Source organism: Sander vitreus, chromosome 15 (assembly GCF_031162955.1).
Source record: "Sander vitreus isolate 19-12246 chromosome 15, sanVit1, whole genome shotgun sequence".
NCBI lineage: Eukaryota > Metazoa > Chordata > Actinopteri > Perciformes > Percidae > Sander > Sander vitreus.
In genome coordinates, this window is record NC_135869.1 from 24,058,955 (window position 1) to 24,072,443 (window position 13,489).

Consider the following 13,489-nt stretch of genomic DNA (forward strand, 5'->3'; position numbering starts at 1 on the left):
TATAATCAATTACGAGTTATGTAAATCAACTGTGCCATGTATTACAAAATCATATCGGAAAAAGCAAAACCACAGTCTATCACATTTTACCTGAAACGTACTGTACTGGTACCCAGAAAACCAGAATAATACACCTTAAATATGGAAGTCTTTGGCTAATATCTTGGATTATGACTGTCCACAAATGACTGTTATGCATTCATTTTTTCTAAGTGACCATCCCATGTCTAGTTGTTGAACTTTTTAAATCATTTAAACATGCAATAACTGATTATAACTCACAATACAGTCTATGGTTCATAGCTACAAGCGGTCCCTTTCACATTGTTACATTGTTTTCCATTATCCACTTGATAAGTTGTTATAAAATATTGATTATAGCTGCTTCAAATATAACACAAGTCTTTACACATTAAAGTCAGGCACAGAAACAGGCAGTCCAAAACATGTTTTCTTTTTTATTCGAGTGACGGTCAGACTGCAGTCCAGAGACATTCAGGTAATAGACAGTGACACACATCTCTGTACACAGCGTTTTTACACTGAACACCATCAGAACAGGAAGAAACAACTAAAACGAAAACATGTTAAAGGGGTATAGCACGCTACAAAATCAATGTTTACTTGTTTGTTGGTCGATGGGGGTTACTTTTTTAATATCAATATTAAAGGGGGAGATATTGTAACATCCATGCAATGTATTAATACTGGAAACCACACAACTGATGGCACCCGCGTTACTTTTATAATCTCAGTCTAACAAAACGGCATGATCACATAAAACTTAGGTTTTAGTGCTGACGGCCCCTTTAAGAGTGGTCAAACAAAGTATTTCCAACAAACAGTGCATTCTAGTTAATAAATAATCATATTTTTATATTTTCAGTAGTACAGGACAAACCATACCCTAGACGGCAACACAAACAGGTTCCATTTACTTCAATAACGTACTGAATTTTACAACCAACCAATACCACAGTAGCGTACATGGGCCAGAGCACAAAACAGAGAATGCTTTTATTATTTGTATCTACCACACTGACTGAAGAAGAAACTGAAGCACTGAGAACAATAATACAACCTGACCTGACAGTACCCCAAACGACCTAATAGTACCCCAACTGTACTTAATACCACCACCAGTACCCCAGTCTCACCTAACCACAGTTAACAGGTCACTAGCAGCCCAGTAATACCCAAGATTCAAAGAACTAATACTGGCAGTTTTTTTTCTTCGTATTTAGCATAATTGTTCATGCTTTAAGAATTATAACTTTAATGTTGTGTCAGAGTTTCATTATCGTGGACTGGCATCCGGTCAATTTGAACATTTCATGTCTGGAGTCGCTGCAAGCTGATATTCATATCCTATTAGAATCAACCAAAAACAATGGCTGTTTAAACATTTCAGAAACCAATTGCTTCAGGAAATAGTTGGCGGGTAATGTTCACACAACTTGTGACCCACAAGATCATGAGGTTGAGATAACGTCACTGAATAAACAGTCATTTGGGCGTATGGTTGCAATTCTGACTGGGATTAATATAATAATATAACACACAAGAAGGAATCCTGTCAGCTGCACTGATGGCTGGTAAATCTCACTTTGCAAAAACAACTTGTCAACTTAAGAATTACATAGTATCCAATATATAATGAGATCTATACAACAATTTCATGCATTATTATCATGATTACTTTTAAATCTCTGAGAGCCACTGCTGCAGTACTATTCTCTTGTCTGCAGAGGGTGCTGTTTACACAGGGTCAGTTGGAATAGCAGGCAAGGCGTTTCGCAGGTCAATTACATCACTCTAATATACAGTTTTATATTTGGCTCTGTTCGTCAAAAAACTCTTACTTTCATACTTTGTAATTCATATATCGTGACAGTGACACTAATAATATATTTAGCAGAAATACTATTTTTATTCTGGGGAAATAATTAAATGGTGTAACAGACTTATGATTTCCTCCTTTGCACTAAAACTTTGACAAACACATGTTCAAGAAAATAACTTTTCTGCACCACAAAATTCAATTAACTACCCACATTCACACATTTTCACACCCAGACCCACACGTCTCACATGCATGCTAATGCATGTACACTTGTTGCACATGGACGCGCTCCTCACACACTCACACACACCACAACTACAGATTCGCTGATGGCGAGTGTACGTGAACGACGACACAGACACTGCTACACACCAAAATGGTTGGTATGGTTACTATCTACATCAGGGCCCTTAGTGACCAACATCCGCCCAACCCTATCCCTGTCACAATGGCAACAAATGCTGACCCTTCCAACTTAATGGCAGGATTGCAGGATCAATTAATTAGCCAGCTAGCGATCCTTAACATCCCACAAACAGATATTTTGCCTGAGACTGCACCGAATAACCGCCCTGGCTAAATATAAGCTCATCTGTTGCCCCCCTGCTTTGTGATTACATAAAATCCGATAGACATTAACAACATAGAAGTAATGTGGTAATCAGAAGACAGCAATAAGAACACAGGGCAGTTTGGCAGCTTCCTAAACGTAAACATAAACAGACCTGACTTGCCCAAAATCTTCCTACTCGCCCCATTTTATACACACAACACCCAATATAGGACACTGTCTCAAATCACACACTACATACATTCCCTGGTACCATGGACGGATTATGGGACAATGGACCCCTGGGCACAGACCCACCCCCACCCCTCTTGTTGTCTCTTTGTAGTTGTTGTGTGACTCTTTGTAGTTGTTTTGAATCTCTTTTTGGTTGTTTTGTGTCTCTGTGTAGTTTTTTTTGTCTCTATGTAGTTGTTTTGAGTCTCTTTGTAGTCATTTTGCGTCACTTTATAGTTTTTTTTTTGCATCTCTTTGCAGCCATTGTATGTCCCTTTGTAGCTGTTTGTGTCTCTTTGCGGCTCTTTTGTCTTCTTCTTTATGTTCATTTTGTGTGTCCTTGTAGTCGTTTCATTGACTTTCCAACAAGAAATGTTAAAAATCACTTCAAAAAGAGGCTCTGGCCCCCTGACCCCTTGGGCCTGTGCCGCAAAAGGCCCATTCAATAATCCATCCATGCCTGGCACAGAAAAATAAACTGAAAAGTGATCAGGGTTTCCCCAGTGAATCGTAAAGAGTGATAAATCTGGAAAGTTGACCCTCGTACACAAATACTAAAGGAATATTTAGCATTGTGACACAGTTTTCCTCTAAAAATGTGTTTAAAGTAATGATTGCACTACACCGAGGAAGACCATAAATGCTTGAAAAGATGATATAAAAGCTTGCTGACCAATACTAAATCTATTCATATTGTTAAGTTTTTTTTGTGGATGAAAAGTTCTCTCAGGATCTGTTAGATTCAGATATCATTTCCATATCTTGCAAACTTTGCAGGGTAGCTGAATCAACGTCAGATCAACAATTATAATATGGACATTTGCCTGAGATTTGTAAGTACAATTCAAAGACTGGTATGTTATTTGAGACAGTGCCTCAGTGGGTCTTATCTGACGCTAACTAACCTACCTACAGTACAGTATATACCTACCTAGAGACCTACATGTGAGATATTGCACTTAGTCACAAAACGTTGTTTTTATACAGCATGTGGAAATCTACTAAATTAAGACACTGTCTGAGACGCACAGTACAGTATGGCACTTAGTTGATCTCTAAGTTAAGAAACATGCAGATTCAACACACATGATTACTTTTAACTGCAGCAGGGAAAGTGGGAGGAACGACTAGACCGTACTGTAGCTAAAAAAAACAATTTCCCCGTACTGTTTGGCATGAAAGGGGATTTTGACACTTCGATGAATGGAAAGAATAAGATGAAGGTGCTGCATGTGAGTGCCCTCTGCACTATTTGTTTGCCGATACTGCTTTGTGGTGGAGTCACTCACTTGTTGATCCCTTCATCTCTTTTGTTGTCAACATAGTGTTTAAATACTGCAAAGTGGCGTCCTCTTTTACATTTCTTCCTTTTGTTTTCTTTTTCTCGCATCTGTTCTGATCCGAGGAACACTGGATTTGCGAAAGTAGGGAATTGAATTGAACATACAGGTCAAGAAAAGAGCAGATAAAGGTTGGAATGTTAAGGAAGGAAAGGGAACGATAGGAGGGAACAAAAAGAAGAGGCAGTTCTTTTTTTGTTTTTTTCTTTAACAATTGTTGAAAACTCCGCCCAGATCAACACATAAACCACTGCAGGTGTAACATCACAGAAAGCAATTTTCTATCACTTTCCTCTTACCCATCTCCGGACCTTATTCTTCCACCATCAGGTCTATCTTATCTAGTAAATGGGAACCTGGTATGTGGGTGCTGCGTTGTTCTCGGTGAATGGTGGGCTCTGGTAGGTCTCTGTGGTCTCAGTGGTAGCGCCAACCGGTGAGTTGGAGGGGTAAGGCTGGGTGGGCGCGCCGCCATCCATGTGCTCCGTGGTGAACAGAGTCATGTCTGTGCCAAGCAGATACTTCTGGACCGCACGCACTGTTAGACCAGCCTACAGGGGCAGCAGGGGGGAAGAGAGGGGGGCAATAGATGAAAAAGTTTGAGGAAAAACCAACCATGTATCTTCTGCACTAGTTCAGTTTTCACAGCCAGATAGTTGTCAGCCATGTTTAAGAGCAGGATTTTAAAGTACTGTAGTTTGTTTTATATACAGTAATGTAAATAAGTACCTCTAAAGAAGTAAAGTTACCTTGACATGCCTTAAAGGAAACGTTTGACATTTTGGGAAATGGGCTCATTCACATTCTGACGATGAGTTAGATGAGAATATTGATACCACACACACATGTCTGTCTCTTAAATATAAGGTGGTTAGCTTGGCTTAGCTTAGCATAAAGACTCGACACAAGTAGAAACTGGTAGCCTAGCTCTGTCTGAAGATAAATCATTAGGCAACCAGTGGAGAGTCCAGGAAGTTACTGGTCCCAGCCACAGACTGTATATTAATGGACATCGCATGTGTGACGTCACCCATTGGTTTGTGGAGATCTGCTATGAGTCGTCGACTTTGCCGTTACGGGCGCAGCCATCCTGGTTGCGGATGTGACGATTTTAGACGAGAGGGAGGAGTGAGGGAGGAGCTGCTTACACTCTACGTTACGTTACACACTTTCACTGGCAATCACATCATAGCCACGCCCTAAAACACCCCCTGCTTTATCGCCGATTTTAAAATCAACGAGACCATAATTCAAAAAATGAACATCATTCTGTGTTGCAGAAGACTTAAAACTAGCGATTGAGACCGTAAACTCATTATGAAAATGTTTACTGAGGTAATAAATCAAGTGAGAAGTGGGTCACTTTCTCATAGACTTCTACAGAAACCGAACTCCTTTTGCAACCGCACGTGTCGCCCCCTGCTGGAATTCAGATAGAATGCAGGTTTAAGGCACTTCCGCATTTGCAGCACTTTGCGGAACCGGATGCGTTGTCCATTAATATTAACGGTCTATAGTCCCAGCCAAGGTATAGTCCGGCACATAACTCCGTAAAATGGCCAATTGTTGTTTTTCCACAAGATATAAAGCGTTCATTTGTTAGCTTCAGAGGTGCTGAAAGGCAGATTTAGTTACATTTGGACAGAGCCAGGCTAGCTGTTTTCTCCTGTTTCAGTCTTTGTGCTATGCTAAGCTAACCTGCTGCCGGCAATAGCTTTATATTTAAAGGACAGATATGAAAGTGGTATCGATCTTCTGATCTGACTCGCTCTCAGAAAGCGAATAAGGGTATTTCCTAAAATGCAGAACTATTCCTTTAAAAAACTAAGTGTAAATGTTTAGACAATGATGAAGACGCCTCTAAACGCACAAACCTTGTTAACTACTGAAAGTAGGTGCAGCATGAAAATATTAAGCACGATTCAGGAGATGCATGGCCAGTTTGTCACCTTAAATTTGAGTCAGAAACAAAGATTACTGTTCATAGTTTAGTCCATGGATGGATTATCAGAAGGACCTCCCAGGCACAGGCACTGTGGCCCAACTGGTCAGGGTGCCTCTAATCCGGAGCCTCACTTTGAAGTGTTAACTTTCAATTTTTCTCTTTGGAAAGTCATATTGCTCAGTCAGAAGTGCGCATGTCCTGATCATGTTAAGGTATCTCTGTTGAATTTAAAGATATTGACATATTTTAGAATATAATATACATTTTGTGTGCAGTATTTAGTGTAATACAGTATCTGAGGAGAGGAGCTTTAGAAAGGAGGAACACAATCTCCAGCGTGACGGTCAGGTGCAGTTTTAAGTCATGGTTGACCTGCCAGATGTGGCTGAAAAATATGTAAATATAATGAAGATGGGGTTTTTGCTATTAGGGTAGGAGAGGGCCTTTCCTGCATCTGTGCCTAGGAGCCCATTGTCTCATAATCTGCCCATGATTTAGGTGAGATTGTACAGTTATTCAACAGCTGTGTGTGTATTCTGCAATCCTGAAGGACAAACCTAAGATCAATGGGCAAAACATCTATTTTGTAAGGTTCTGGAAAGGTTCATGTCAGGGGGGCAGTTCACCTATTTCCTGAAGTGCTATTTATCAGTCTAAATTGTCTTGGTGTGAGTTGCCCAGTGTTGGAGATATCGGCTGTAGAGATGTTGGTCTCTCCAATATAATGGAATAATACGGCACTCGGCTTGTGGTGCTCAAAGTGGCAAAAAAAAAAAAAAAAAAATACATTTGAAAAAACTAAACAGCAATGTCTCTCTTCAGAAATCATGACCTGGTTACCCAAGATAATCCACAGGCCTCTTTGTGAGCAGTTTCACGTAGGAACATTTTCTTTCTACAGAACTACACCCGCCAACCGTATCGCCTCGCAGAAGGAAGCCTGCTCATGGATGAGAGGCTTGTTCTTGTGACAGCGTGAGATGTAAACATTAACGGCGACCTCCTCGGCTGAGCTGCAACGTTGGCTAACTCACCTGAGCTCCCTCGTCCATGAGTAGATGCACACTTCCTTCAACGCGGTAATACAGTCGGCGGGTGTGGTTTGGTTGAAAGAAAATAGTTCCTACATGAAAGTGCTTACAACCAGGTCTGTGGATTATTTTGAGTAACTGGGTTATGATTTCTGGAAAAAGACATTACTGTTGATTTTTTTTTTTTTAAGTATTTGTTGCTGCTTTGAGCACGAAAAAGCAGCTTGATATTTGCTGAAACTGACCCTATGTTCCAGTAGAACTACATGAAGCAGGTCATTTAAAAAAAATCCAGCTCCTCTGGTACCACCTACAGCCTGTAGTGCGATTTGCAAAAATCCACAGCTCCCTGTTCAGATGCACCAATCAGGGCCAGGGGGGGGTGTCTAACTGCGTGTCAATCACTGCTCATGCACACGCATTCATTCTCCCTTGTGGGGGGAGGGGCTTAGGAGACCGTTTTGGGCTTTAGCAGAAAGGGGGGGAGGGACTGAAAAGTTGTGAATGTTCACATTCTTTGGCTAAGTCCTGGATCTTCACAATCCTACCTACAGCACCTTTTACCCTTACACTAACCCTAACCATTGCCTAATCCTAGTGCCTTCCAGGAGCACTGGGTGACTCACACCATAACAATCTAGATAAAGATAAATAGCACTACAGTCTAGGGTGAACTGTCCCTTTAATGTTTCAGTGTCAATTATTATTAAAGGCTGATCTGCACTTATGAGGAATACTCCTAACCCAACCAAATAACCAATGAGCCTTTCCACTATACACTAACACTATACAGAAATAGGTAGTTCATTCTTTTAAAAGCGTTTTGTGTCACTATAAAACATTGTGTTGCATTTGTTTCCATTGCTGTGTGTGTGTGTGTGTGTGTGTGTGTGTGTGTGTGTGTGTGTGTGTGTGTGTATATATATGTGTGCTGCTCTGTATGTCTCTGTAGTGGCATGTTCTTACCCAGGTGATTATGGAGAAGAAAGAGAAGGCGATTGCAGCCCGGGCTGCATCTGCCCCCTGGTTGAGTGGCAGCTCATCAGCCGTGGTTCGAGACCACTGATTGGCCAGGAAGCAGAAACTTACAAAGTACAGGAAGGCCCAGGAGCCTGCCAGAAACCAGTGGAACGATAACACTTTGTTAGAACAGAAGAAAAAAAAAAAAAGGTAATTTCCAAGTTAGCTTTAAACATGAAACACAATGACCTGCAGGTGCTGCTTTTTAAAATCCGGGGCCCGCTGAAGCAGTTCTTTGTTCCCTTTATGAATGAAAAACACTCTCATTTCTCTAATACCTTTCATGTAAGTTAACAGGTTTCATTTCTCTTGATGTCTTGTGGTGCAAAAGAGCAGTCATCTAAAACGAAGAAGCAAGCCCAGTTGGGCTACTTTTTTCTTCTTCTTCTTTTTTGGCATTTTGGGGAAAACCCAGCCTTTATCAGTCAACTATGAAATGCCCAAAGTGCAAATGTCTTGTACTTCCTGACTATCTGGACGTTATGAGAAAACATATTTATCTCAACTCTATGTGTTTGCTTGTGTGTGTGTGTGTGTGTGTGTGTGTGTAAATACGACACACTAACACAATCGCCTCCTCACCTGAGAAGCCGATCTCAAGCATTATAGCCTTCTTCCTGTCTTTGACAGAGCTGATGGAGGAGAACTTGTAGTCGAGCAGGAAGAAGAAGGAGCACGCCATCAAGCCCACCAGGCCCACGAACACACCGTAGTTGCACGCGTCTGCGTTCTTATTGAAGACGCAGTGGAGACGCTCGCTGCCCATGTTGACATAACCCTCGTTCACGATGGAGGCGAAAACCACCAGGGAAAATATCTGTGGACAGGGGAGAGAGTAGAGGAGGAAAGAGGAGGTGGAGTAACGTACGGATTATTGCCTAAACAATCAACATGTCTCTCTCTCACTCCTTGTCACAGGCTCACTAGAAACAGGATTGTGGCAGCACTCTTCCAAAGCGTCTCTTTGAGCGTGCTGCTCAGACCAAAGGCATTAACCTAATTCCCCCCCCCTTTCTCTCTGACTGACTGAAGAGGTGGATGCTTCACTTCCCCTCAAGAATCACATCGTCCTGAGGCGGTGTGTGTGTATACCAAAGCAGGAAGTGTGATAAAGGTTGCTATAGCTGATGCTATAAAACTTTTTTTTCACCCCTGTTAGTTCATCCCATTTTCGTGAACAACACCCTTCTTTAGGTCTTATCTGTAGATCTGTATTTCTTCCCAGCTCTGCTACACCGACACTGATCAGCTGACTAACACTGGGTGGCAGAATAGGGCCATGTGACACGCACATGCAGAAATTCACCCCCATTGGGGGGTGTGGGTCATGTGATGGTGGAGGGACACACAATGTACATTGTAAACTGATCACATGTGTGGATATAATCTGAGCAGACACACACTCAGATGCTTTTAGTGAATCAGCATGATAAAGCTGCTCATGTATCGCAGCACTGCATCCCCAAATGGAAAGAGAAACTTTCACTCATTTCTTTGCATGTTCTAAAAAGTGTGTGTGTGAGACATTTTTTAACCCAGTTAAAGGGAAATTCTAGGCAAATTCAATATTATTGGCATTATGATATCTCATTAATCTCTTCTGTAATTGACTTTTTAGTCTACTCCCTTTATCTTGTCTCATCCGCTTTACACTTAAGAGTTCCTTGTTACTTCATTAGTCGACTTTTTGCAGTCAGCTGTAGGATTTACAGTACGTGAAGATGGAGAGAGCAGCAGCATTGTTGTAACCAGTGATTAAAAGTCACTAAGTAACTTAAAATAGTAATGTACTTAGTAATGTACAATTTTAAGATAATTGTACTTTACTTAGTAGTTAGTAAGTAGGATTCTTTTTATACTTCTGAACCCGAGGAGGGGAACCTCTGGATTAAACTGCCTAAATGTAGGCCTATATAAAGTAATTTAAAAAAAAACATCTCCATCTTGTTCAGCTACAACACTTGCATCAGTATTAACAATCTTATAATGTCATATACTTAGGGGCCAGTTTTCTGCTTAAAAAGTACATATACTTCCGATACTACAAGTTCATTTTGCTGATAATACTTTTGTACTTTTACATGAGTAGGAGACTACTTCTTCTTCCACCACCGATTATAACTACACATGAATATACTGCATGTGATGTGGCATGAGGGGAATAAATACACCAACAAGAAACACAATTAATTAATTACACTTTAAAGCATTAGCCCAAATAGTTAAACAATTATTGCTGTACGGGCTAAGCTGGATTTGTCCTTCATAATAGGCTCACAGCGTGTCCAGAGGGCAGTAGTAAATCATGTAGTAGGCCCCTCTATCCTCCTCCTACTAGAAGAATCCAAATCATATACTGTATATTTAATATGTGTACAATAAATACATCCATGGGTGGCTTTAAGGATGAGGTTTTTTTGCACACATCTCACGGCCTCGGTGTGTTTCTGAGATCCCCGCACTGAAGAAGACCTCCGTGGCCCTGCGTGCGTAATGATGATAACGGACCAATCACAGGTGGGATGACGGACGACGACCGTTTAGGGTAAATCAGCAATATCATTATCTGAAAATATGATTGGCGATATTAAACGAAGAGGGCGTGTAGGCCTATAGTAAATAATACGGTTGTATTTTAGATAAAATAATAATAGTTGTCATGAATAACAGGAAGCAGGAGGCTGAGGCTGTATGGATCTTTCTCATTTTCTACACAATCCGGTCCGGTCTGCTGCACATCTGTATTTCTAAAGCACTGCCAGAAGATTTTTATTTTAAATTTTTTTTTAAATGAGGATAGGTGAGGATAGGTCGGTTTCTACCCAAGAACAAAAAAATCTGTAGTAAAATCAGTTTCATGGTCAGGGTGTCAGGCAGCCACCAGGCCTTGGTTACACCCTGTACATTTCTTTGAAGATATACTCCGATATAAACATTCATTCCGCGGTTTCCATTTACACACCCTGCTTATCAATTATCGCTGGATTTCTGGGGTCTATATTTGCAGTGAGAACACGTCACTGATCTCGCGCAGCAACAACAGACAGCCCCCACATACACACACACACACACACACACACACACACTATAACAGCAGTGCCGGGAAAACCCGCTCTCACCCAGGACAGCACTCTGAGGATGGTCTGCGGCTGTTTGGCGAAGGCAATCGGGTCGATAGTGGACCCGGCCCGGCCAGCTCCGAACGATCCCACTCCGTCCATCTTCTGTCGCTCTCTCTCTTTCTCTGTGCGCTTCTAGCGGCTCCACGCTCCCGGCTCCACGGCAGGATGGATGCGCTGCTGCTCTCTGCTGTATAGACGGGTCCAGCGCGCATGCACAGGCGCGCGGGCACAGAGGAGGACGCCGCGAGTGGACGCGTGCATGACAGTTGTGAACGCGCTATGGACTGTGTGGTGAGATAAGCTATTTCAGCAAAATGTTATATTATCATGCCAATAAGGAATATCATAGGCGATTATAATGATAGGCGTTAGAAATGCAACAAAGTAGCCTATGGCCACTCACTGTCACAATACAAATCGGTTTTCTGGTACAATCATTTGGGGCCATGTCTATGGATAGGGCCTTAAAGGGATTTAGTGTTATGCTTCCATAATTCATAAGAGATACATAAAAAAAAGAAGAAAGTATATATATATATATATATATATATATATATATATATATATATATATATATATATATATAATGGTCAAAATCAAAGCAGCAGAGGCCAAGATATCCTGACTTTTAGTATATGGATCAAGTTCTAAAAGCACTGGCGTCATTTCCCATAATGCAAGTTGTCTTTTGAGGCAAATTTGTGATTTTGGGCTACATAAATGCAATTGACTTATCCAAGAGGGGCCTTCTGTTGCAACAAGTCCTCTAAACTATACAGTGATATAGGTTGATAATTCCTTATAATAATAATAATAATAATAGTTAATTCCTACCTTCTAATACCACCAACGCGAGCCCTGGCGGTGGCAGGAAATACGACCCACAGGAGCGTTTTACATCCTCATCTAAATTAAAGAGGTTACCTCTTTGTCTAAACCGTAACTGTCGCAGTTTTAAACACGTCGTTAACGGTGTGAAGCGTTCGCAGTTTAGACCCAAAAACTGCTTATGTTTAGAAAAAGATTGTGATTTGGGTTCAAATCAGATGCTACTTCCGATGACGCATGTGACGCGGAACTTGACGTAGCTCCGTTGGTTCTGTAAAGTAAAAACAAAAAAGCGCTTTTTACTTTAAATTTTAAATTGGACACATATCCCGATCTCCTGTTTGACCTAATCACCCCCACTTATGCGGAATATAGCGCTCTTATCATACAGTCACTAGAGGGCGCCGCCATTATACACTTACTGTAAATATGAGTCGTAATTGCTGCTTGAACAAACGACTTATGTGGGCGTTTTACAGGGGAGGATGGTCTCATTTGGTGCATACATTGAAATAAAAGTGTGTTAAACCAAAATAACACAAACCAAGCATAAACAGGAGCCAACAGCTCATATCTTGCCCAGGGCCCCCCTGTCAGCTGATCCGGCAATGACAACAAGTCACAGCTGTAGTACATGATTATTTAAAATGTGGAATGTAAACTCCCCTCAGATTTCTAAAATCCCAACATTTCCAGAATGAAAAAAGAAAATAGTCAACATGACCTGATTGCCCTTAATTGCAGATACAGCCCTGGAGATGTTACAGAAGTTAAATAAAGAATTGCACTCCATCTAAATATGATGCACATGAGCCACAAGGACTGTCGGCAACAAACAATATCAAATCAATATACTTAGTGAATAATCCTCAATCGTTCATTAGCCACAATAGTTGCTAATGAAACATCTGGCATGGATAAAAGTCTCATGATGATGTACTTGTGCCAAATACCACAACAAAGTTGTGGTATCCTAACTGTAATATCTTAACTGTAATATTAAGTTACAAGAATGCTTATCTGCAAGCTATATCAGTTACTTACCTATGAGGAATAATAGTTAATTTCCTTATCCTGTTTCTGAAGTTAGCTGCTAATAAGGGATGTGCCAGAAGGAGGAGCTACTACATTGAGTTCTGAATCAGAGTACGTTCCACTGACCGGATGTTGACTCTAGTTAAAAAAGACCAAAGAAGTTGTTGCTAGCAAGAGACATGTGAAAGTAACTAAGTGACTTGTAAAGATGTCATGCCTGTCCGTTTGCATTAGACTTGCAAACAAAAGTATAGTCAGAAGTTGCTTATCATGGGATAGTCGCCAATTACTGCCTCAACAATGACCATTCGGCTCAACGCTAAACTGTCTCAACATGACATGATGAGCATCAGTTGGTAGTAATAAAGTGGTCTTGGCATTGTTGGAACCCAGTGGTATCATTTTCACTACTAACATTACATGAATTCTGTTGTGAAAATGGCAAACTGGCTGTGATATACAATATCATGCATCCATACATGGCTTACACCACTAGAGGTCAGTGACATCTACTTCAAAAGTCAATATCTCAACAGTGATG

The 13,489-nt window shown here is 41.0% G+C and overlaps 1 protein-coding gene across 1 annotated transcript; it reads right to left on the minus strand.

Moving 5' to 3' along the window:
• Positions 1–433: 433 nt before the first annotated feature.
• Positions 434–11,298, minus strand: syngr3a (synaptogyrin 3a). The gene is made up of 4 exons (XM_078270434.1): positions 11,083–11,298; positions 8,546–8,780; positions 7,910–8,055; positions 434–4,518 (listed from the first exon to the last, which is right to left on the minus strand). Exons 1-4 carry the CDS (start codon positions 11,182–11,184, stop codon positions 4,309–4,311), a joined length of 693 nt encoding a protein of 230 aa, XP_078126560.1. The 5' UTR covers positions 11,185–11,298; the 3' UTR covers positions 434–4,308.
• Between the last annotated feature and the right edge of the window lie 2,191 nt (positions 11,299–13,489).

Coding starts and splice junctions, on each gene's coding strand:
- syngr3a (XM_078270434.1), bottom strand. CDS start 11,184: ATGGACGGAGTGGGATCGTTCGGAGCTGGCCGGGCCGGGTCCACTATC. Junction 8,781..11,082: donor TCCTCAGAGTGCTGTCCTGG/GTGAGAGCGGGT, acceptor CCCTGTCCACAG/ATATTTTCCCTGGTGGTTTT. Junction 4,519..7,909: donor TCTTCTCCATAATCACCTGG/GTAAGAACATGC, acceptor CTGCCCCTGTAG/GCTGGTCTAACAGTGCGTGC.